Below are 26,217 nucleotides of genomic sequence, written 5' to 3' on the forward strand. Positions count from 1 at the left end.
CCTCTGCCTCCCACGTGCTGGGATTAAAGGCGTGTCTCCCCCACACCTCATGCTCAAGGTTCAGTTTTCAACATGTGACAGCCACCTGCTAAGGGGACAGAAATCCGCATTCCTCTGCCTCCTGAGTGCTGGGATTAAAGGTATGCGCTACCAGACCTGGCCTTTCTTTCCTTTTTAAAAAAGTTATTTATTTATTTCATGTATGTGAGTACACTGTTGCTGTTTCCAGACACAGCAGAAGAGGAATCAGATCCCATTACAAACTGTTGTGAACCACAATGTGGTTGCTGGGAATTAAACTCAGGACCTCTGGAAGAGCAGTCAGTGCTCCTAACTGCTGAGCCATCTCTCCAGTCCCGTGATTTATTTCTTACAGAAGGAAGATAGGGGAAAAAAATCAGGGGCAATGAGAAAGAAAAAAGAGCTTCACCTGGAATCTGGCTGGAGCAGAAAAGCAAGAATCCCTAACAATTAAGTATTGCTTAAGGCTCCCACATTCCCAGTCGTTAAGTCTACAGTTTTCTAGCAATCTTACTAGAAATTCCATTTACCAAGAAGCACAGGCACACAGCTCCCTGTGCAAGTTCAGTGGCTTCTGGTTTCAGTTAAACAGCTTGGAACCCTGCTCAAGGCACCTTTGGAGTCAATCCATAACTGTAGTTATCGAATAAAGAAACAGGGATGGGCTTCTAAAATCTTGTAGTCAGAATGAGAACTCTAGGACCTTGAGTCTTTGAGAAGGCCACAAACCTACTTTCCAATGTGTTTTAACTTTGTTCCGGGCGCTATTTTGTCTCTCAAGCCTTATGCTTAAACCTGTATTTTAAATAAAATCACTAACTGTGCTTCACCGTGAGGCTAGTCCTAAAATTCTTTTCAGCGACGAAGCCCAGTTTGGCCTTAGTGAAGCTCTCGAACTCCTCCTCGGGCTGTAACGGTGACAGTGTACGTTCTTTCTGTCAACATTTCTGGTATTTTGTACTTTGGAAAGTAAACTTTGGTGTCTAACGGAAAGACTGCGGACAGGGATAAGCACCACCATCTATCTCATCTCCTAAACTCATCGTTAGGCACAGGCGCTTTCCCAGGACTAAAAGCCTCAGGACCTGGCAGCGCTTTAGATGCTGTTAAATGCCAACAACCAGATGCCAGGAGTTACAATATGAGCAGGACACTGGCAGGGAGCTTTCACTCTGTGTAGAGAGGAACCTAGGAAGGAAAAAACTGAACCTCAATAAACACACCCCAGAACTTCGCCCCGCCCCGCCCCGCAAGCCCCGCCCACCCCGCCTATTATCCTCACCCAATCGGGTATTGAGCCCTGCTTCTGCAGTCAGCTCCGCCCTAGCACTCGGCCCTGCCCCTCCCGCCTCTTAACCCCACCCCTCCCGCAGTCCCGCCCCTCGCGCTCCTCCCTTCTCCGCCCTCTTAGCCTCTCGCCTTCCCTTCCCTCAGCCCCGCCCTCAATCTACCCCGCCTCTTTCGCAGACCCTTTTTTCTTTCCTCAGAACTCAGCTCCGCCCCTTCCTCCGCTGGCTCTGCCCCTGCAGTAGGCCGTTGAGGGTGGGGCTGAAGCAGGTGGTGTTTGGGGCGTGGCCAGAGAAGTCCCGCCTAGGGCCTGCAATCTCAGCCCCGCGGGGCGGAGCGCTGAGCGCAGCCAGGCTTTGCATTAGCGACACGCTGGCTTTAAAAACAGCCGTGAGTCGCATAGCCTAGACCGACCCGGAGGACTGTCGCCATGCACCGTGTACCGCTGCTGCTCCTGCTGGGCTTGCTGCTCGCAGGCTTCGTCGCCCCTGCGCGCCTCGTCCCAAAGCGCGTGAGTGTCCCCGGTCCTGGAGCAGGCCTTCAGCGACATCCCGGGACTGATGGGTCCAGATTGTCCTAGAAGGGCTTCTCTCCTCCGAATCGTCCTGTCCCCCATCCTTTCCGGGTGCAGTGCAGTGATGCGAACGCTCTTGCCCTAAACCCGGGTTCTCAGTCTGTAACTCGCTGCATTCCGGGCCCTCTTCTTCCCCTGTTTTCTTCTTGACTCAGGTCTTCCTGCTGGTAGGAGGGTTGAATCGGGCCCGGAGGTTCAAACTTGGCTACCAGGTGACTGAGGGCCAGACGTGTGATTCCAAAGCACCTAGCTGTGTGCCACTGAGACCCTCCATCTCCTGCCAGTCTTTCACTTCCCTATCTGTCATTCCCTGCGCTACAGACCCTTGGGAAAGGGGGGTTCGGTCATTCTGAGGGAAAAGCCCAGTCCCATTGCCTTTTGTTGTGGCCTAAAAGTGCAGGTCCTCCAGACCCTTCCTGCCAGGACCGTTTTTTTTTTTTTTTCTTTTTCTTTTTTTTTTCAGAAAAAGGGGGACGGTGTTGTGGACGATCTTAGCCTTAGTGTATAAAATGTATGTCATGTCAGCATAGGGTGAGGGCTTTCATTGAACGGGGGGGGGGGGTTGCAGAATGCCAAGAGAATAGTGCAGTTGGAGCCAGTATGGCCTTGGTCTTGGCCTTGTTAGGTCAGATGCAGGGAGATGTTACATGTGGGAGAAAGGACCTTTTGACTTCACTGTCCCAGAGGCTAGTCAGCTTCTCTCTCTCTCTCTCTCTCTCTCTCTCTCTCTCTCTCTCTCTCTCTCTCTCTCTCTCTCTTTTTTTTTTTTTCTAGTAGCCCTGGCTGTCCTGGAACTCACTTTGTAGTCCAGGCTGGCCTCGAACTCAGAAATCTGCCTGTCTCTGACTCCCAAGTGCTGGGATTAAAGGCGTGCACCACCACCGTCCAGCCCAGCTTGTCTCTTGATGTCTCCTAGTGTGGGAATTCTAGTCTTGGCTCCACAGCCAGCCTTGTGAGGTGGAACCTTACTGCCTTAGAGACAGTAGGCCTGCAGGTGACATCCCAATTTTCCTGTATGCTTTGCCTGTGGGTGCCATTCCAAACTTTAGGGGTTCAGATAGGCAATTTGGAGGGACTCAGGCATTGTAGGCACCAACCCAACCTCCTTTTGGCCAAGATCACTCAGTGACACTTTTGAACCTTACTGGCTGTCATCTCCATGTTCTCTAGAGGCTTATGGTCACAGAACTTGAGTCTGCAGTGAGCAGTGAATGACTGAGTCTTCAGAACCCTGGGGTCTTCTTGTATCATTGACTGGTCCTGTGACCCTGGGTTGTAGTGACTCAGATATGACTGGCTTTGTGCTGGGCACTTACTAGACTCTATGTTGCATAGTGGGTGTCATTTATTATATACCTACTATGTGCTGTAGATTGAGCTTTGTACTTTTCCTCTTTAAAAAAAAATTTTTTTTTTGAGATAGGATCTCTGTAGTCCAGGCTAGCCTAAAACTCTTGTAAGTAGCTAATGATGACCTTGAACTACAATCCTCCTGCCTCCATCTCCCAATTTTGGAATAATTTATAAGGATAGCATAAAGCTCTGTGTATTTACCTAATTGCTTTTGTTAGTATCCCATATTATCAGTGTGCTTGTTAAAACCAAGAAGCCAGTGTAGGGCCTTTACTGTGAACTAAATTAGGCTTTATTTGGGTCTCATTGGCTTCCCATGAATGTCCCTCTCTATTCCACCACCTGCTCTGGGGTTCCCTATTGCCATCCCTGTCACATCTCCCCTCTCTTCTCAGGCTGGGGGCAGAACTTTTGAATGAGCTTGGCTGCCTTCAGGGGCTGAGTCCTGTTGCTTTGTTTGTGTACAGACTTCTTACTCCTGCCATCGCCCTGACAGAAGATATAGTTATGCTCACTTAATAAATGAGGAAGTTGAACCTCCAGGGTTTAACACGCCGGAGGCGTCTGCTAGTGAGACCAGGGGTTAGCTAGCATCTGTTAGTGAGAGCAGTAGTGGTTAGTGTGTGATTTTTAACCCATGCCTGGATCTGCCCCTGTATTCTGCCTATGTAGCCACATCTAGGCTGGGGTTGGCATCTGCCAGGTTCCAGGTACGCAGTGCTGATGGCTATCCTCCCTTTTCCCAGGAGCCTGGACTCAGCTGCTGGAGTACCTCACAGCTGGAGCTGCCCAGGCCCTGCTAGTGGGGGACCACCTTGTGAAAAGTCCCCCTAGGGCGGCGGGGGGGGGGGAGGAGGGGTGATGGGAGAAGGTGGAAGATTCTAAAAAGGACACTCTAGAAACTTCCCTGAGCCCAAAGTCCTCCTCAATGTGAATCAGGCTGCTGAGTTGGGAAAAGCAGCCTCCTACCCTGTCAGCCCAGGTTACTACTTAGCCATTCCTCCACTGAGCTTAGGGCCAGCCTCTCCTCCTCCCCCAGCCCATCCTTCTCCAAGCGCGGTACTTTCTTTCAGAGGTGTTCCATTGCACCACGGCTAGTTTGTTCTCTTTGCCCTGTGAGGGCTTATGATGAATGAGACTGCTACCTTTCTTCAGCAAGGTCCCTCATTCAGCGTGTCTAGCCTGTTGGCCTTTCTGTAGTACTGGAACCAGCTGAGCTTCTACCTCAGGGCTTTTGCTTGTGCTCTGTGTATATCGATGGCTAATTTCTCATTCTGAAAGACTGTTTTGAGTGTCACCTCTCAACCACCCTAAGACCTGAGTTACTCTCCACACCACCTTCCAACACTCATATTATGGTGGTTGATCCTCCTGTGTTCCCTTCCTCCCCTCCCCTCCCCTCCCTCCCTCCCTCCCTCTCTTCCTCCCTTTCTTTCTTTCCGTTTTTTTTTTTTCTATCCCCTAATACTTGGGTTTGAACCCAGGACCTTAGGCATGTTAGGTGAGCTCTCTACCACCGAGTTACACTGCCAGCCTGGGTAACACTTATATACATATACACTAGACTATGAGTCCCATAAGGCAGGGAAGAACTGCTTCCTATTGTTTACAAAGCCCTCAGTCCAGGCCATGAAATAGTTGCTTCACAAATACTTATGGAATGAAGTTTGAGCAAAATGCCTGCTGGTACCTACCCTGGCCCTGCCTTTCTTAGTCACAGTGCGGCCTTTCATTCCAGGAGTCAGAATCCTATGCCAAGAAGCTTGAACATGGAGTTTAACAGGCTTACATGGATCTCACGGAGTTGGTGGCAGGAAACAGAGGCCAGGGAGGCACATGGCTGTGTTTTAGTGAGCCAGCTCATCCTTGGTGTCTGACACAATGTCATGAGCTGTCACATATGTGTTCTCACCTTGCAACAGTTCTGGGAGGAAGATATAAAATGCCTCTACTTAAAAGATGTGGAAATCAGAAATCAGGACGCCAATAGTATGTGTGCCAGGCTGTGTGATTTCAACCCAGATCTGTTTGACTGGAGCCTAGGTTTCTTGACTGGCACTCCAAAGCCATACCTGTCCCAGGTCCCTGTGATGATCTTTTCCCATCCCAGGCTGGTTATGAGCTCACTGTGTGTTGTTTGAGGATGACTTCGAACCAAGTGCTGGACAGTGCTGGGATTATAGGCATGTGCCCTGTGCTGGTCTTGCTGGTCTTAGATGGTCTTTTGTTCTTTTATGAAGACAGGGTCTCATTACGTAACCCAGACTGGCTTCAAGCTTGAGATTCTCCTGCCTCAGCCTCCCTAGTGCTGGGATTACTGGTGTACGTTACCATGCCTGTCTCCTTTAGTGTTGTAGAAGATCATATAGGTGACTGACTCTGTGTTCCTTTTCCATAAGATAGAAGAGCTCTTACTCTCGTCCCTTCAACTCGAACTTGGAGCTGAGTCACAAGTGTATGTGCTTGGAACCCACCTTAGAACTTTTGACCCAAGGCAGTGCCAAGCCTTGTATCATAAGGGTCACATACATTGCCTCTGGCCATAGGGTCACACAGCTTCTTGTGTCATAATTCCAAAGCTTGGCAGAGAGAAGCTGTGGTCTGGCATGGATCAGGTGTTCTCTCGGGGTCTGGATGGTTATGGATGGGTTGAGATGGAGGCCAGGCTGGGCTGCAGATTGGCAGGTTTTCTAAGGCTGTGTGTGGATAATGGCAGTGCTAGGGGTCTTTTGTAGGGGGTTTTGGGGGGCGTGTGAGTGTGTTTTGAGAGGGAGAGACAGGTAGACGGGCCGACAAACAGACAGAGGCGTAGAATGAGTTCCAGATCCTAAGGTTCTGGGGGCTGGCGGTCACATGAGTTGGATCTAGGTCACGCGGAGGAAGATTTGAGAAGTTCCTCTGTAGGGGAGTGGTGGGTGACTCAGGTTGTGTGTATGGTGTGGTTCACGACCGGGGAGTAAGAATGTGGGTGTAAGATGAGAAAGTCGTTGCTCATCACTCGGGGACCTCCTGTAGACCTCGTGCTATGGGTCCTGGTCCCTGGACGGTGAGGCTTGGGTTACTGTCCTGGTCCCTGGACGGTGAGGCTTGGGTTACTGTTGTTTCTCTTTGTGCTCCTCTTCTCCTTGCTCGCCATTGTTGCCGACCTAGGATTTGACACAGGGTGGGGCATAATCAGGCTCCTGGGTATGGAATACAAGGGTGGCACTTCGGGAGCTTGTCCTGTGGTGGCCTCCCAAAGCTAGCTGGAGAGAAATGGGTGGCGGGGTTCAGAGCTCAGAGAAGGTACCCCCAAAGCTAAATGAGGCGAATACCATTGTTAAAAAGAGTATTTTCTTTATTCATTGACTTGTGTACAATGTATCTATAGCGCATCCAATCCCACATTCCCTTTCAATCCAGCACACCTGCCTGCCATTTTTATCTTCTTTTAATAGCCCTCTGGGTCTAATTACTGCTGCTCATATATGCCTGGTTTAGGGCATGGGCTGTCTATGAGTATCACAAGCCCCCAAGGTATAATGATACCGCCTCTCTGCAGCCACCAGCTGCCAATACTTCCTTAGCTAGCGGTGATTCCTCTTTCCCTCCCTCTGTCCCTTCCTCCCTCTTTTCTTCCTTCCTTCCTTCCTTCCTTCCTCCCTTCCTCCCTTCCTCCCTCCCTCTTGCCTTGAGTATTTACATTATGGGCTTGCACCCTCCACAGCCAGCTAAGTCTCTCTCTCTCTCTCTCTCTCTCTCTCTCTCTCTCTCTCTCTCTCTCTCTCTTCCTCCTCCTCCTCCTCCTCCTCTTCCTCCTCCTCCTCCTCTGCCCCAGAACAGGGTCTTGTGTATCTAGACTGGCCTGATATGGGCTATGTAGTTGAAGATGACCATGAATTCCTGATGTTCTTGCCTCCACCTCCCAAGTGTTGCCCATGCCACCACACTGGGCTTGTGTCCTGTCAAGGATAGAGCCTAAGGTTTCCAATATACCAGGTAGATATTCTACCAACTGAGTGACATCCCAACCCCCTTAGTTTTGAAGTTCCAGGTCTGATATAATGGGCCTTGGCTTCACACTTTGACGTTTTGCCTGAAGAATGGATCAGACAAGTGTGACTGTTACCATGGAGCTCAGAGGGGAACGAGCAGGCCTCCCTTCAACTCTTGTATGCTGAAACATTTTTTTGCCTCCACTTCTCTCCCTGCTGTCTGGTTGTCCCTAGCCTTCCCAACTTGGTGGCTTCTCCTGGGATAACTGTGATGAAGGAAAGGACCCTGCAGTGATCAAAAGCCTCACGATCCAGCCTGACCCCATTGTCGTTCCTGGAGATGTAGTCGTCAGCATTGAGGGCAAGACCAGCGTTCCCCTCACTGCTCCTCAGAAGGTAAGCCCGTATAAGGCTGTGTGGAAGATGGACTGGGAGTGGGCAGCCAGCAGGTACCGTAGAAATTCATGCTCATAGGTTGTGAAGGACTCCGGACTTTGCAGACTTAAAACAGACTTACCCGGGTTCATAGAGTCTTGGGGTAAGGAGATGGAAGGGAAACCCAGGTGTCAGCTGGGATCCACCCATTCTTGCACTTGGATATGGTGACCCGGTGTTCACCATGGACTCCTCTGTGTTGTTTTGGTGTATAGCCAGTAGCCAGGGACATAAGGCTATTTTCTTTTGTTTTGAGACAGGGTCTCACTCTGTAGCCCATGCTGGCCTTGAACCCGTGGTAGGCCTGCCTGCCGCAGTTTGGTTATGGGCATGAGCCGCCACAATGTGGACTCTCATAGCTGAATGACTAATGCTATTTCCTTTATCCATACTGCATGTATTTATTTTTTTAAAAATACATATGAAAACAAGCAGTGCTTTGTATGTATGTTTTGAGGGAGGGCTTTATGTAGCCTTAGCTGGCCTTGAACTTGCTGTGAGCTCCTGGCTCTCTCGCCTCCACCCCTGGAATGGACCCCGGGGCCTCTCATGCATGTTAGTTGAGCACTCTGCCAAAGCCACACCCCCAACTTTGTTTCTGTTCTTTTGAACCAGGGCCTTCCTTACGTAGTTTAGGTTGCCCCACAACTTAATGTACGTACCTAAGGATAACCTTGAACTTCTGATCCTTCTGCCATCACTTCCTGAGGACTGGGATTACAGGTGTGTGCCACCATGACTAGCTTCTAGTCAATGTCTTCTCCTAGCCTAATTCCTCAGGAGCTGGTCATTGTTGGCTGTTACGGATCCTCCCAGAATCTTCACTTCATTGTTCTAATGAGACAGCGTGATTAATTTGGGAGACGCCATGCGGGCTAGAATTTGTCCATATAATAATGATCTATTCATACTCTCCTGATTATGTACCTTCACATTAAATATTTTTTATTTATTATTCTTGTGTCTGCATACGGAGATGTGGGGTGAGGCCTGCATGACACAGGGAACACGGACAGGTCAGAGGACAGGTTGTAGAGTTGGTTCTCTCCTTCTACCTTCTTGTTGGGTTCTGGGGCAGGAACTCGCATTGCCAGACTTACAAGGCCAGCACCTTGTCTTTCAGGGGGCAGCCCGCTGACTCAGGTGCACACCTTTAATGCTCGTTTGATAGTCAGTGCCCAAATGTCTCCAAACAGCCAGCCAGGTTTGCACCTACACTGACAGCTGTGTTTTCTTCCCCATACAATTTTGTGACACTAAGAGTCCAAGCTTCGGCCAGTCTTTAATATCATCCCTCATGGTTCCAGTGATCCTTTCCCAGGTCACTTGCTCTTTAGATCTATTTGGGGATACCAGCTTATTCCCACCCATTGCCCAGCTTTGCATGCGTTTTTGTATATATTCTTATTTTTATAGTAAAGGCATCTTGTGGCACCCTTTATTGTAGTTTTTCACTCTTTGGTTAGAATCACCACCTTTCTAAGGTGTTCTTATATGCCCTGCAGTCTCTTTCTGGTCCAGACCTATTCTGGAACAAGTTTAGATCATTTAAGAGATTTTGGGCGCCAAGCCTGGTGTTGTATGCTTGTATATTATAGCACTTAGGGAGGAGTACAGGAAATTCAGGAGGTCACAGCATGCTCAGTCTCAAGGCCAGTTGGAGACCACCCTGTACTGTTGGGCTCAACCACAGTTCCTGGGTCTTAGGCATTTCTTGAGCAAGAACTGAGTTAATCAGTAATGTAGATGGTGCTTTGCTCAGTGCCTAGCACACAGGATGTGCCCAGTTCGTGCTGGCACGTGTTGACTTGTCAATCACTGACAGTGATTGAGCTAGAAGACCCGGAGAGACCTCAGTGCCTCTCCATCCCTGCCCATGGCTTCTCCTTGCTGATCTAGTACATTTTCTTCAGCTATTATCCAATAGGAAGAGGTCAAGCCCCGTGGATAAAAGAACAGAATTTGTCCAGATTGGAAAGGGAGACTGGCAACTGAACTGGGTCTGCCAGTGTTGCCTGAATGCTATTCTCTGCTCTCAGTGTTGAATCTGGAGTGGGTGGGTGTGTGTACATGTGTGTATGTGTGCCTGAGCACGTGTCTGTGCATATATGTGGTGGCCAGAGGTCAATGTTAGGTGTACCCCTCAGTCCCTCTTCACCTTAGATGGGGGTCTCACTGTGCCTGGAGCTCATCAGTTTGGCTAGAAAGCTGGCCAGTGGGCTCTAGGGTCTCCCCGACTCTGCCTCTCCAGGGCTGAGCCTGTGCCAGCCACACTGCAGCCGAGGATACATGGGACATACTTCTGAGCCCTGCTGGCCTTAGGTCTGAGATGGGCAGGAGATGTTGTCTGTAATCCCCTGATGGCAGGTTGTGGCCGCTGCCTAGGGACTAGCCTTTGACATCACTGACTTCTGCCCTGGGTTTCCAATTCGGTGCTGGTCCTGGGCTGGGGAAGAGCAGTCATGGGGGAAGCTCCATAGACATTCAACTGTTAGTCCGTTACTCCTGTTTAGATGGTGACTGCTTAAAGTTCCTCTTGGGGACCTTGGCTAAGTGAAGAAGGATGTGAAGCAGCTGGCAGCAGGTTTTGTGTCCTGAGGCTCCAAAGTGCTGGCCAGGTGCTATCTTCCTCAGAGGGACCTCACAAAAGGCGGAAGTACTGTGTAAACCATCCCATTCTTGGCTGAGGAAGACATTTGACCAACTCCCTCAGGGGCAGAACTAACTCTCCAGCTCAGGCCCTCTGGCTGTTCTTGATCTGAGGAGGAATAGACTTTCCCAGCAGAGGAGGCAGGCCAGAGGAAAGGTCACTGCACAATCAAGATGAATTCAGGTTAGCAGAGCAGGCCACCGAGGCAAGCAGCTTCAACTCCGCACAAGATTCAGGCTGTGTTGCCTTCACCACCTCTCAGCCTTGAAGAAGACAGTCTATACCTCTTGTACTAGGTCATTTGAAGATTCAGCCAGCAGTCTGGGACTAGTGGAGTCTGGAGGAATAAGTACTATCCCCAGATTTATCTCTCAGAAGCAGAACCCCAGCCAGGGTGATGGCCCACATCTGTAACTGATCTCAGCATCTGGGAGGTGGAGGCAGGATCAGGAGGTCATGGCCACTCTCTGCTGCACAGCAAGTTTAAGACCAGCCTGGGTCACATACAAGCCTGTCTCAGACACACCAAGATCCAAACAAACAACACAAAGGTGAAACCCCCAGATCTAGTAAGGCTGAGACGCAGAGGTCGCTCGCATGTCTGAGCTGAAAGGGTTCTGAGAACTGTGGCTTCCAGGCTGGGGAGATGGCTCAGTTGATAACGTGCTTCCTGTGTAAGCAGGAGGACCTAGGTTCAACCCTCCAGGCATGATGGCCTACATACTGGAAACCCTAGGCCTGAGGAGGATTCCTAGTAGACCTGATGAGTCAGCGGGAGACCTACTTTTAAAAAAAAACACAAAAAACCAAGTGGATGATGGGCACACACACACACACACACACACACACCCTCCTGTAATATGCACAGGAATCATGTGTGGAGTGCCGACTTCCCACTGACCACTCTGTGCATCTTTCCCTTCCTGGTTTTGGTGGGACACCGACATGGCTCTGAGAGACAGCTGGCATGCACGGCAGCTGGTATAGTTAGTCTTCTGTGTGTGCCAGTGAATCGGGCTTTTTGCTTGGGAGTCCCGGCTGCTTCTCCTCGGTTAGGTAGGCAGTGAGAACTGGAGTGGGATTAGGGTGGCTTGGCAGAGGGAAGCACATTCTAGGGTTCTCATCCAGCTCGGGCTGGAGAGGTCATTCAGCTTTTGTAACCAACTGCAATAAGGACCATAGACAGGTCTCAGGAATTTCCCTATCCAGTTCCATCGGTTTGTTTTATTTTTGCAAAGACTAGATATGTAGACCAAGCTGACCTTGAACTCAAAGTCCTCTGCCTTTTCCTCCAGGCTACCATGATTTCAGATGTTCATTGCTATACCTAGCTACATTTCCATTTATAACTGTATCATCTGTGGTACAAGAGAAAATGTATGTCAGGAGCAACCAACAGAAAGATTCTATAGCTAAGAATGGATAGCTTAGAAGCCCGCCTAGGACATGTGCCACAGTCATCCAGCTAGTGTGATGTCAGTGTGTTGGTTCCTGTCATTGCATAGTGACGACTGGAGGATGGTGTGTTGGTCAGAGAGAAGAGACATTCACATTTGATGATCAGTGCCCACCACGTGCTCAGGAAAGGTTGAATACCGGGACTCAGCCAGAACATCTCCCCAGCTAAACCTTCTGTTCTCCTCACAATACCCTGGAACAAGAGACAATGGGGATGGCTGCAGGTTCAAGGCCAGCCTGGTCTACATATGTACACCCCATCTCAAAGAATCAAACCAGTAGAAATGTATGGGGAATTTCTTTGAGATCCATCTAAAAGCCTTATTGCGGCGGGTTATGTGATGAAACTTCATGAAGCAGGAGCGGGAATGTGTGCCCTCCGAGTTCACACTGTCATCTTGATGAATCCCGTGACAGGTGGAGCTCACCGTGGAGAAGGAAGTGGCTGGCTTCTGGGTCAAGATTCCTTGTGTAGAACAGCTAGGCAGCTGTAGCTACGAGAACATCTGTGACATGATAGACCAATACATTCCCCCTGGAGAGAGCTGCCCAGAACCCCTGCATACCTACGGGCTGCCCTGCCATTGTCCCTTCAAGGAAGTGAGTACCTGGGGTGTCAAGGTGGTAGAGGGGGAGTGGGTATGGCCTTTTCATTCTGCATATTGTTTCCTTGGGTATATAAGAACCCCTATCTTGGTAGCTGGGAGCGTTGGTTTATCCGTGTGTGAAATGGAGCAGCTTTACGCTTAGCTGTGACCACTTCACACGGAGCCTGGAAAAGGCTGTAGCACCACTCTTGTCTCTTAGCAGAATGGGGAAAGGGGGGCAGATCACAGCTGTAGGCTGTCAGCAACAGGCCCCCTGACCTGGCTTCACTTCTTTCCCTCAGGGCACCTACTCACTGCCCACGAGCAACTTCACAGTGCCTGACCTAGAGCTGCCGAGCTGGCTGAGCACAGGCAACTACCGCATCCAGAGTATCTTGAGCAGTGGTGGGAAGCGCCTGGGCTGCATCAAGATTGCTGCCTCTCTCAAGGGCAGATAACCTGGCAGCAGCCACCACAGAATGAAGGGGCACCAGGACGACAGGCCTCTTCTTCCGTGTTCCGGGGCCCAGGCCTGCCTGCCTCTAACTCCATTCTCCTACAGTTCTCTACCCTCTCTGTAAATCATTGCAACCTGACCTGAGGGAGGATGGACCAGGCCCAACATCTGATGGGCTGTAAGCCATGCTTCTCTGCACCCCTACCAACTTTCTAAGAGTTTCTTTCATATCCAAAACAGTCAAGGAATGGGAACCAACATGTTTGGGAATCTTAAGGTCAAACTGGCCCAACCTGGACCCCCTGAAGTTATACTCACTTTGTATGCTCTTTGTTTTAGTCACCAACTTTAAAACCAGGATAACAGTATTAATTTCTCATTCCACCCTGAGCCTCTCCTCCTGCAGAGAGGTCTAGGTAGTCAGCCCCTCTATTAACTTCTGTGATTAACTGCATTCTCTTTGCAACTTGTCTAGTCAGCACTGGGGCTGACAGATCCTGAAGAGGCAGAGTGGTATGTGACAGAAACCTATGAGAGTTCTTGATGGGCACGCTCCATTAACCCTTGGCAAAGCACAGGTGCCTGTAGGGCCAAGCCGAAGACCTAGGGAGACACAGCAATCACTCCTGGGAGCGCTGTCCATTTTTCCTTTTTTGGGTATGATGCATTTAAGAATGGGATGGCATTCCTTATACCTGAAAAGAAACAAAAACCAAAAACCCAATAGCACATGTGCTCCGGTGCCAGGTGGCCAGGGTCTGGAATGGCATATCTAGGTCTAGAGAGGTGCAGTCCAATGTGACCTGTAAGTGCCATGTAAGGAATGTTGCCAGATATTTGCAACATTTTTCTTTAGACTCCAAACCCAGACATTTATATGAAATCGTAAAATTTTTAACTACTAGAAACAGATTGTTTTTTATATATATNTATATATATATATATATATATATATATATATATATATATATATATTTACTATGCAGGCCAAAGGGGCCCCACGGACTCATCTAGGGACATAACCTGGCTCCCAGGTGGCTGCTTTTCCTCACACCTGTTCACCTTCTCAGTCTCAAGTTATCTGGCCTCATCTCGTTCCCCTTCAAGGTCAAGTCCTTGGTGCCTGGCCTCAAAGAGGGCTCAGCCTGCACTAGAGCAGGTCTACATGGCTTCTGAGAGCTGGGCACTGTGCCAGCCTCCGAGCCATCACCACCAGAGTAGAGGGGTTCACACCAGGGTGGATCCCACCCAGCAGCCACCACGTGGAACAGAGATCCCGTGAAGAGAGTGGATCCTACATCAGGTTGCACCATGACAACTTCCTGAGCCTTAGACAGCCCAGGTTCTGGACTAGAAGACTGGTCTGGCAATAAATCTTTTTAACTTGCTGTGCAGGCTCCTTTTCTTGGCTGTGTGCTTCACTGAGCATGGCTGCCTGTTTGGAAGCCTGTGATGGGCTGTGGCTGTGGAAGGGCTTGGTGGGTGGTCCAGGGGGATCCAGGCATCTCTGGACATGGGTGCTTGTGTTCATCTCAGCAGCAGCTGGGGCTTCCGCCTTGCTCTGTTTGAGCCTGAGCGACAAGGGTGGCTTTTAAGATCCCTTAGCCTAGTTTCCTGCTATTCAGCCTTAAAGCTTTCCTCTACATATCTTTTTTTTCCCTTTTGGTTTTGTGTGCGTGTGCATGCATGTGAGAGAGAAAGAGGAGAGAGAGAGGAGGCTGGAAGACAACCTTGAGTATCATTTCTCAGGTGCTTTCCATTTTTTGTGTAAGTCAGGGTCTCATTAACCTGGAACTGCTATGCAAACCATGCTCTCTGGCCAGAGAGTCCTGGGTACCCACCTCACATCCCACTATTACTGGGATTACAACTGTGTTCATGGTTCTGAGGATCCGAACTCCGGTCTTCAAATTTGTAAGGCAAGTACGCTACTGATGGAGCCCCTCTCCTTTAGTGTGGAGGCAGGGTCTCATTCATTCTATCTAGCCTAGGCTGACCTCAAACTCCTCCGTACATAGGACACACAGGACTGTCCTTATGAATTCAGGATTACAGGCCTGTACCACCACGCCTGGTTCTCTTGATTTGTAGACTTCACTCTGCTTTTGTTGTTTGGTTGGTTTTGCAAGGTGGTATAGGCTAGTCTGGAACTTAGCCCTTCCATTACTTGCTGGGATTGTATGCATTGCACCCCAAGTTCACAATCAGAACAGCGCCTTACCAGCTCAGGAAATCTTATATATGTCATATTTGCTAAATGTGCCTTACTGTCTCTTGTGGGTTGTGGGTAAGATTTGAGGGTGACATCTCAGACCAACGAACAAAAAAGGATGATGTGTTTTGAGGCCTAGAAAGAAAAGTCTTTGGGAGCAGGCACTTGAAGGTCTTGGCACACCATTGTCCCTTGTTTCTGCTTACTGCCCATAATGAGGAGAGCACGCCTGCATACATTCCACTGTGATACCTTGCTTCTCAACCCTGTATATATCATCCCTCATGGTACCCAGTATACATCATACTACCATGGAAACCTGTTTCCCAGTGCTGTATAGATCCTGCTATACTACTCTGCTTTGCTATGTACCCTCCTGAATACTGGGATTAAGGGTGTGTATCACCATGCCAAGTCTTGAAGTTGAGTTTTTTAATCCTTAGTTTATTTTCTTATTTGTGTGTGTGCCACCATGTCATTCTTGGAACTCACTATGTAGACCAAGATGACCTTGAACTTAGAGACCCCTCCTACCCCTGGCTCCGGAGTGCTGGAATCAAAGGCGTGGACCTCCATATTAAGGGAGTGCAGCAGACAACCTGAGGGAGTGTCTGATGATTAATCCTTGGTCAGTTTGAGTAACAGAAAAGATGACAATGAATGCATTTGAGTCTTTTAAATAAGAATCCAGGGTAGAGTCCTGTGCACAGTGGACTCCCGAGGAAAAGCAGATAGAGGAAAAGGCCAGCAGCCCCAGGAGTAAATGTCACCCACTGACAGGAGTCTCGTGTGGATGTTAAGCCGGGGATAAAATCGCACAAAAACCAAGTATCTGCACTGTTTAAAAGTCGTAGCTACTTCAATCCCAGCACTCGGGAGGCAGAGGCAGGCGGGTTTCTGAGTTCGAGGCCAGCCTGGTCTACAAAGTGAGTTCCGGGACAGCCAGGGCTACACAGAGAAACCCTGTCTCGAAAAAACCAATATATATATATATATATCATATCTAGCAGGGTGTGGTGGCTCACACCTGCAATCTCAGCCCTTATGAGGATTTTAAAATCAAAGTTAGCCTGGGCTATAAAACTAACACTGTATAAAATGAGCAATTACTGAAGGGCATGTGTCATTTCTCTGAGACGCTCTTAGTATATCATCTCAATATAACCATGGTCAGATATCCCCAAACAGCTCTTCAAGGTGGCCAAGGCCACGAATAATAAGGAATGGTCTAGAAATAGCCACATGCATACCGGGAGAGAATAACGACACTGTCTGAGATCCTCATTTCGATGTCAGGTTAGGCTAGCCTTTCAGCTGTGTTGACATGGGTGTGGCTGTGGTGGGACTTAGCATTAATGACAGGTGATGTGACCTTTGAACTATTTCTGTCTTGCTTTAGAAGTTTTTCAAAATAAAAAGAGACTGTCTTGTGAAAGTTTCTGTTAATTTCTTTTACATTTAGTTACTGTGTATGTGCGCAGAAGAGGAAAGAGTATTCAGGCACTGGTCGCATGGTGCATCTGTGGTCTGAGGATAACTTTGGGGAGGGAGTCGGTCTCTCCTGTGTGGATTGGGGGTTAAGCAGAGGTCAGTTTGGGCGGTAAGTACTTTTACCTACCGAGCCATCCCGATACCCATAGCATTGAAAAAGTATTATTATTTTTTTTTAGCACACACTATCACTTTCTGTTTTTCTTCTTTTTCTCTTCAAGACGGTTTCTCTGTGTTGCCCTGGCTGTCCTGTAACTTACTTTGTAGACCTGGCTGGCCGTGAACTCACAGGAATCCACCTGCCTCTGCCTCCAGAGTGCTGGGGTTAAAGAGGAAGGAGTTCCACCACCTTCCTGCTATTATTCCATTACCTAGTTGTAGCTTCAAACACAATTGGTTGACTCTCCCCCCTCCCCCACCCCTTCCCTTTCTGTGCCTTTCCGTGTTCAAGTCACATGTAACTTACTGCCCTCCCCCGCAGCACCAAGTTCTCCATTCCACAGTCCCCTTTTCTGTTTCATTCTCTGTACCTGCAGGACACACACAGAACCTTCTCAAGAGGAAGAAGGGCTACAGAGCTGAGCCTGCTCTTAAGTCACTTCAGCCTGGGAAGGAGATAGTATACAGATGTGTTTGCAACACACAGGTTCTCTGGGGGAAGGTGGCAGCTCTGTCACAAGATCTGAAGGGAGATTGATCCGAATGGAATGCAGAACTGTACTCAAAGCACTGAGGTGTGGGGCATTGGGCTATACACAGACAATCTGGTTTCCAGTCCAGTTGAGGGCTGAACTCCGGGACCTGGTGGTGATAATGGGACAGAAGGAGTTCTCTCATGCTCCTGGAACCCTGGCTCCTGTCGAAGTTACTGCCCCCCTCAGCCCCCACAAGAAAAGCATGGCTAGTAGTCATGTAGGCAGTGTCCCAAGCTTCTGACCTTCAGGCTAGACTCCTCAGTTACCTAGCAACAGTAAAGATACAGCATACCATAAGAGGGGCTGCTTCGCTCCCCTCCCCTCCCCTCTCCTCTCTTCCCCTCTCTCCCTCTTACTCACTAGCCTTCTCTCTCTCCTTTCCCCCTTCTCTCCTCTTGGCCATGACCATCTCTCTCTTTTACCTTCTCCCTTTCTCCCTGCCTTTCTACAATAAAGCTCTAAAACCATAGACTGTCTCTGTTCATCAAGGCCCGCTGCGCAGACTCTCGCCTGTGTGGGAACCTCTCTCCCCTCAGCCCTCTCTCCTATAACCCTGGGGATACAGGGTGTCACTCCGGGGCCCCGGTCGGGGGCTGCCCCTTGTCCACCTCTCAACCCCAGCGTAGAGTGGGGTCAGTGGCTTAGATGCCCACCTGGGGCTGAGTGGAAAGCGTCTGGCAGTCCTCCCGCGTCTGCCCAGAGCATAGGAGGCACTCTGGCCGGACACGGGCTATCCTCCCTCCCCCTCTTCCCCTGCCCCCTTTAAGTTGAGGGAGCATTGAGGGAGCATGGTGCTTGGGGGATGGGAAGGCTGGGCATGGCTGCCAGGAGAAGGCACTCTTGGTACAGGAGGACGCTGGGAAGGTGGGGGAGGCTGGTGCATCCAGGGCCTGTTGGTTCTCAAGACCCTCAGATCCATTCTCTAGAGAAATCACCAGCGCAGACACCTCCAACTGGAGTGGCATTCATGTCACAGAGAGGTTTTACCTGGGACCAGGTACTGGCTTATGAGGGTGTTCTGTAGGTTTGAGTCAGGCGCACTCAAAGAAAGTGACTTGCTAGTTTTGTCCATTCGTATGATGTATAAACCCAGTGTTGCCTTATGCTTGTATGTACACGGGGTAGCTCTCTTTGGTTTTGAGGAAAGTGTCTTACCTTGTTGCCCACCTCAGTTCATGATCCTCTTGCTTCAGTCTCCTGAGTGCTGGGATTACAGCCATGTGCCACCATGCCTTAGATTGGTAACTAATCAAAAAAAAGTCTTTGTAATCTTTGTGCTTGTGTGCTATGTGTGACATAAGTATGGACACGTGTGCTACAGTGGATGTCTGGAGGTCAGAGGGCAACCTCAGGTGTTGGATATCCTTGTCTTCCAGCTTGCTTGAGACAGAGTCTCTGTTGTTCAGCTCTGCATGTGCCAGACTAGCTGCCCCTGGACTTCCAGAATTCTGTCTTGTCTCTGCTGCCCGTCTCTCTGTAGGAGGATGGAGATTACAGACTCACGCAGTCATGCTTGGCTTTAAGTCGTACTGGGGATTTAAGCTCAGGCTACCAGACTTGTGTGGCAAGTGCTTTTCCCACTGAAGCTTCTTCTCAGCCCGCTATATATTAAAAAAGAAAAATTTAAGTGTGTGTGTGTGTGTGTGTGTGTGTGTGTGTGTGTGTGTGTGCCTGCCTGTGCCATAGGGGTTGTGTGGAAGTCAGAGGACAACATCTGGAAATGGGTTCTGTCCTTCCACCATGTGAGTGCTGGAGATTGAACTTGAGTCTTGAGTCGTCAGGTTTCACAGCAGACCCTTTACCCACTGAACCGCCTCCCTGCCCCCTCTCCCCTAGAACTTTAAAACATTTATTTTGAGATAGGCTCTTGTTAAGATACCCAGGATGGCCTTGAACTCATACTGCAGTACTGCAGTACACACTCACTCACACACACACACACACACACACACACACACACACTGAATTTTTAAATTTGTTTTGTAACAAATAACACTGGGTCTCTCTGTAGCTCTGGCTGATCTGGGAAACTATGTAAATCAGGCTGTCCTTGGACTGACAGAGACTCCCCTGCCTTGCCTCCTGAGTGCTAGGGTCAAAGACATGTATCACCACACCCAGTGTAAATTTTTAAGCCTTAATCCCCTGAGTAGTTGGGACTTTGGGCACTACACCAAGCCCAGCTAGACAAAACATAAAAAAAATTTCAACCAGAGAACTGGGTGTCTGGTTTTCAGTTGAATCACCACCATTGGTGAATTGTGCCTTTTCTCTTAGCTTTGATCAACTATCTAGCAAAAAAAAAAAAAAACAACAACAACTCAAGGACCGAGGAACTTATTCTGGCTCACAGTTCAGAGGAACATGGTCCCACATAGCCAGGCAGATGTGGTAGCAGGCATGGCTGGGTTCATAATGTCAGCACTCCTAAGACCATAAGATATGTTTTATTATTTTATATTTCTTTATAAAGTTATGGTTTAATAACAACCTGTCATTTGAGATCTCATGTACTGGAGTATTAGTGGTACCCACTTCTGCCTCCTCTTCTCTCTGTTTCTGCTTCTTCTCCCCAATGCCCTTTCCTCTCTCTCTCTCTCTCTCTCTCTCTCTCTCTCTCTCTCTCTCTCTCTGTGTGTATACAGTCTAGATTGCACATATGAGAGAAACCATTTGGTATTCGTCCTTCTGAGCCTGGCTCCATTTGCTCAGCAGCCTGATCTCCAGTCCCTGACACTGTCTATCCACAGGTTTCTGCTGTTCTCCAGAGCCATCTTCACGTGCCCCACTTCCCTAGCATCCCACTCACAGGCTCATGATAGTCAACCATTTCCACTATCTGTTCCTTTTAGTTTGGGTGGCCTTGGTTCGATGCAGACTCAGCCCAAATGGAACATCATTCTTGTGACTCAGAGTCCGGCTCCGAACCAATGACATCACATTTGCCGGTAGAAAAATGCAAAGGGAATAATTCTGAAAGTCTTGGAGGTCATGACCCCTCACCATGTCTCATCTTCCGTATTCCAAATATCTTAGTTCCAGTATCAGGTTCCAGTTTTTTCCCTAGAGAAGCACATGGTGGCAAGGGACAGAACCTGAGCTGCTGCTTCTGGAGGGACCTGTTGTTTCCATGGTGACCTCTGAGGCTGTGTCTTCTGTAGCAGCTTCTAACGGCTCACTTCCCTTGTCTGCTCCAGTGGTGATTCATCTTCCATGCAAACCTTAGNGGGGGGGGGGGGGCAGTGAGAGGCCATCTTGATGGCTCCAAGTCAGGCTTAAAAGTCATCTGGGGCCGTGCAGTGGTGGTGCACGCCTTTAATCCCAGCATTCAGGAGGCAGAGGCAGAGGGCTCTGTCAGTCTAAGGACTGCCTCATAGAGAGTTCCCAGACCAGCCAGGGCTACATAGACACTGTGTTTAGAAACGAAACTCGGCCTGGAGAGATGGGTCAGCGGTTAAGAGCACTGACTGCTCTTCTAGAGGTCCTGAGTTCAAATCCCAGCAACCACATGGTGGCTCACAACCATCTGCAATGAGATCTGATACCCTCTTCTGGTTTATCTGAAGACAGCTACAGTCTACTTACAAATAATAATAAATAATCTTTGTGCCGGAGCGAGCAGAGGTCCTGAGTTCCATTCCCAGCAACCCCATGATGGCTCACAACCATCTGTACAGCTACCGTGTAGTCATATACTTAAAATAAATAAATAAATCTTAAAAACAAAACAAAACAAAAAATAAAAACCCCAAACTCTTGGGTTTCTTTTGCCACCAAGCACCTGCTCACTCTGCAGGGTTGTGATGGCCCCTGAGCCTGCTTGTGGTGTACACTGTGTGTGTGAATTTTGTGCAAGGGGACTACAGCTCTCAAAACCTCAGGGAGGCCTATCGATATTTCCTGTCAGGTCACAAAGCCCTATCTTACTTTTACAGGCCAGAAACTCAAACCACTGATAGCCTTTTCAGTCAGGGGCTGCTTGCTTGCAGAAGTCGAGGCCCGGATGCTGATAATCATGTGCTCCCCCGTAGGACCGGTTCAAGCTCATCCACAATTATTTTGTCATTCTAGATGACCTTGGGCTCATTACACTCTCATGATAATCTTAACAGAGCCACACTCCCAGTGAAATAAATACCAGACCCTCTGAGCATTGAGAGGAGAGAAGAGTGGCACCCTGAATTACTGGAAGTCTCCCCTTCTGGTGACATGCTCTGAGGATAGCATGCATTCCACACTCATAGCTCAGGCCTGGAAAAGCCTCAGACTCCTGGGGAGAAGGTGTTTTACAGTGAGAGTGATACTTCTCTTCTCTTAACTTAATTAATTAATTAATTAGTTAGTTAATTAGTTAATTGACATAGTGATTCACCCTGTAGCTCTGGCTGTCCCAGAACTCATTATATAAACCAACATGGCCTTGAACTAACAGAGCTCTACCTGCCTCTGACTCCCCAGTACTGGGATTAAAGGTGTGTACCACTATGCCCAGCTTGTTTGTAATTATTATTATTATTATTATTATTGATTTTTTTTTTTTTTGGTTTTTTTTGAGACAGGGTTTCTCTGTGTAGCCCTGGCTGTCCTGGAACTTACTTTGTAGACCAGGTTGGCCTCGAACTCAGAAATCTGCCTATCTCTGCTTCCCAAGTGCCGGGATTAAAGGCATGTGCCACCACCGCCCAGCATGTAATTATTATTTTTTATTTCAGACTCTCACTTAGCTCAGGCTGGCCTGAAACTATGTAGCCAGGGTTGACATTGAACAAACCTGATCCTTCTACTTCCACTTTCAGAACACCGTATTACCACACCTGCTATGTTTTGTATTTTTACATTTTAAAATTTTCAAAGTCTCATTATGTCATCCACACTGGCCCTGGAATTAAAATCTTCCTGCTTCAGCCTCTCAAGTGCTCCAGTTACAGATGGGCACTACCATGCCTATATTTCCCTTCAGTCTTGAGTTACTGGCTACCATTTCTGTCTGTTCCTGGAACTGTTGTTTGTGGAAAGACCCAAGAAAAAACCCAGAGACAATTGCATGCCCTTTGGCCACAACTCGGGCTCATGGCATGGCCCAGGAAAGCAAATATTTTATTATTGACATCTAGCTCTTGCCCCACTGCCCAGGGTAGATTTGAGACACAGCCTCAGATAACCCAGATGGGCTACAACTCTCTATGTAGCCAGTGATGGCCTTGAACTCCTAATCTTCCTGCCTGCACCCTCCAAGTCCAAGTGTCAGGAACGCAGGGCACCCCACCACGCTGGATCGCCAAGCTTAGGCAGATCTTGTTTTATTGTGTTGCTTAGGTATTGCTCTTGTTCTTTACAAATCGAAGGCACGAGAGAACCCTGGGTCAAGCAAGTCCGCCAGGGCGACCTTTCCAGCGGCATGCACCCACTCTGTCTATCGTAGTTAGTAATTTACACATTTTCAAAGTTTGCATAATTATCATTTCTATTATTGTGACCTGTGGTCAGTGATCTTTCTAAAAGAGATCTTTATTCATGCATATGTGTATGTATGGTGTGGTGGTTTGAAACATTTAACTGGGGGCTGGCTTACAGCTTTAGAGGCTTAGACTATTATCATCATGTCAGGGAATGTGGTGGCAGGCAGACATGGTGCTGGACAAGTAACTGAAAGCTCTATATCCTGATCTGCAGGCAGTAGGGGAGAGAGAGAGAGAGAGAGAGAGAGAGAGAGAGAGAGAGAGAGAGAGAGAGATATCTCAGTCCGGTATAGGCTTTTGAAACATCAAAGCCCACTTTCAGTGACATCCTCCTCTTACAAGGCCACACCTCCTAATCCTTCTCAGACAGTTCCACTCCCTGACAACCAAGCATTCAAGTTAATGAGCCTCAGGGACTCATTCTCATTCAAACTAGTGCACAGCAGCTAATCACTACACAAAGATTTCTAAGGGTTTAAGCAAAAGGAAAGGCTCACAGTCTCTCTCTTCAAATCTAGTCAGAAGCGGTTGCAATTAGTGAGGAAGCTCATCACAAGCAGAGACAGGCCAGACAGTAGGCCTCTTGCAACAGACACTTAGCTAGGTTAGGAATGCAGGGGGAGGGCTCTAAAGGGAACTTAAAAGAGCTTCTATAAGCCTGGGCTGGAGGCTTGCCTAGCAGTGTTTGGTTAGCATGCATAAGGCTCTGGGCCCGAGGCCCAGCGCTTGGCTGTGTTCACAAAGGAGCTTGCTCTGTAGTGTTATTTTCCCATAATAATCTTCTTCTAGCTATGCCCCCCACATCATTCTGTTAGTTTGTTGGTTTTTTTTTTTTTTTTCCTGTACTGAAGATTTAACCTTGGGTCTTCCACACATCAGGCAACAGCTTTTCCTCCTGAGCCATGCCCCAGCCCCTTTGCCTCCACTTCCTATTTTTTAGACAGGGTCTCACTAAGTTGTGGCTTAGGCTGAACTTGAAGACCCTGGCTAGGCCAGGTACCCTCTGAACCTGCCACTCTGGTGCCTCAGCCTCCCGTGTAGCTACGACTACAGGCCTGGACCTCCATGTGTGGCTGGTTCATATGTTTTAAACTAGCTTTTGCTCACTTGTGAGTCCCAGGTCTCTGGAGGCGTGCTGGCTCTTCTGGAGTAAACGTTTTACTGATGTGGGCTGTGTATTTCTAACTTTCCTCTATTTTGTGTTCATCTTTGCAAACACAAAGGGATACTTGAGACAAACGCCCAGGAGCACTACATATGTTAAGACTTCCATGTTACAAAATTTGTCCTTGAACAAGAAACACAGTAACAGTGTGCATTCTGTGTGCAGAGAGGAGTGTCTTTTGAGAACCCTCTCCCCTAGCTAAATGTTATTTTTAAAGTAGGTCAATAATCATCACAGAAGGAGGGAGAGGAGAGAGGAACTGGGAGGAGAGAGAGGGAGGCAAAGGGAGAGAAAGGGGGAGAAGGGGAGATGAGAGGGGTAAGAAGAGAGAACAGGGAAGACAGGGCAGAGAAGGGAGAGGAAGGAAAAGAGGAAGGAAGCCTTATAGAGGTGAAAGTGGCTCCTCCTGTATTAATAAGGATGTACCTTCTCTGAAAGAGAATGAAAAATTCTGAAGAAATGAGCTTTTATCCCAGATTCTCTTTACATCTCCAGTGGTAACAGGGTGATTAGTGGATGAGAAATTATTTTCACATTGCGGGGGGAGGTGTTAGATTTTGATTCTTCTCACAGGAAGAATATCAGCATTGAAAAGGTCTTTAGTTAATAATCAACTGCTCCAAGCCTTCATTTCACAGACAGGACACTAAGACTGGAGGTGGGGAAGGGGGAATTTTCCAAGATTTGGTGTAAGATTAGAAACTGAGCCCAGTGCCTGGGCAAAGTTAAGGTGACCGTTCTTCCTGAGACTCTCAACTCAATAGAAATCCATTTTCCCTCTGTGCACACTTTCTAAACCTGATGCTTCAAGGACACCTTCTGAACATAGCGGGTCAGGGAAACACTCTTGGATTTATGTGATTTTTCAGGACATTTATGTAGTGTACCGTGCATTAAAAAATATTTGCTTTTAATTTATAAGTGTGTGTGTGTGTGTGTGTGTGTGTGTGTGTCACAGATGTGGCAGTGGACATGCTAGTGATACCCTTGGAGGCCCTAAGAGATCACATGGAACTGGAGTTTCAGGCCATTATGAGCTGTCTTGACATGGTAGCTGAGAGCTGAACTTGGGTCCCATGCAACAGCAGTGTGTTGGTTTGAATAAAAAATGGGCCCCCACAGGCTCACAGGGAGTGAGTGGCACTACTATTAGGAGGCCTAGAGAGGGCACTGTGTGAAGCTGAGAAGTTGAGCCCTGGATTGCCTTCGAGACCCTATATTGTTGGAGATGCCAGCCCAAGAGAGAAAGAAGTGTGTTGCAGTCCACAAAGCTGAAAGGAGTCGGAGATCTGAAGAGCACTTTGACAACAGAATAGAGATGCAAAGAGTGGAGTTTGCCCAGCTGGTCTCAGCCTTGCTTTGGTCCAATATTTCCTCCTTCTGCTTCCTCCTCCCTTTTGGAATGGTAATGTAGATCCTGTGCTGTTCGTTATACGTTGGAAGCATGGAATGTTTTTTTCATTTTGATTTTATGGGGGATTACAGTTAAGAAATTGTATGAGTCTCAGATGAGACTTTGAACTTTGAACTTTTAAAGAAGTCAGAGACTCTTATAGACTGTGGGGACTTTTGAAGTTGGACTAAATGTATTTTTCATTATGGTATGGCTACAAGCATATGGGGTCAGGGAGTAGAATGTGGTGGTTTGAATGCAAACGGCCCCATAGTCTCAGGGAGTGACACTATTAGGAGGTGTGTTTTGTTGGAGTAGGTGTGTCCTTGTTGGAGGAAGTGTGTCACTGGGGGCAGGTTTTGAGGGTTCAGATGTTTAAGCCAGGCCCAGTGACTTACTCTTTTTCCTCCTGCCTTCAGATCCAGATGTAGTTACATCTTCAGCACCATGTCTTCATGCACGCTACCATGCTTTCCACCATAACGATAATAGATTTGAACCTGTGAACTATAAGGCCAGCCCCAATGAAATGTTTTCCTTATAAGAGTTGCCATGGTCATGGTGTCTCTTCCCAGCAGTAGAAACCCTAAGAGCAGCAGTTGTTGTCACCTTAGGGCCTCACCCACGTTCTGTACAAGCAGTTATCAGTATGTATATATGTGTGTGCTTGTGCACACATGTGCTTGTGGAGGCTGAGGTTGACATCAGGTGTTTGTTCTTGATTGCCTTCTCCCTTGTTTTTGAGGGCAGGCTCTCTCAGTGAACCTGAACTCACTGATTTGGCTGGAGCTTCTGGCATCCACTTGCCTCCCTTTTCCTCTGTTGCTGGAACTACAGGCATGCATGGCCTCACCTGGCCTTTTGAGGCTGATAGTATCAAAAGTTTGACCTGGTTGTAGTTCCAAGGTACAAAAACCCCAGGACCAATAGACCAGAGCTTCTCAGGTGTCAGCACGCACCCGTGTTCTTCTTAGAAGATAAAGAAGCCACTAATAAAGACAGATGC

The 26,217-nt window shown here is 48.4% G+C and overlaps 1 protein-coding gene across 1 annotated transcript; it reads left to right on the plus strand.

The window, feature by feature from the left end:
• Positions 1-1,636: 1,636 nt before the first annotated feature.
• On the plus strand, positions 1,637-14,184 carry Gm2a (GM2 ganglioside activator). The gene is made up of 4 exons (XM_021213499.2): positions 1,637-1,819; positions 7,444-7,605; positions 12,170-12,352; positions 12,642-14,184. The coding sequence occupies exons 1-4, from the start codon at positions 1,739-1,741 to the stop codon at positions 12,795-12,797; spliced, it is 582 nt and encodes a 193-aa protein (XP_021069158.1). The 5' UTR covers positions 1,637-1,738; the 3' UTR covers positions 12,798-14,184.
• Positions 14,185-26,217: the final 12,033 nt, after the last annotated feature.

The sequence above is a fragment of the Mus pahari genome, chromosome 14 (genome assembly GCF_900095145.1).
Source record: "Mus pahari chromosome 14, PAHARI_EIJ_v1.1, whole genome shotgun sequence".
Classification (NCBI taxonomy): domain Eukaryota; kingdom Metazoa; phylum Chordata; class Mammalia; order Rodentia; family Muridae; genus Mus; species Mus pahari.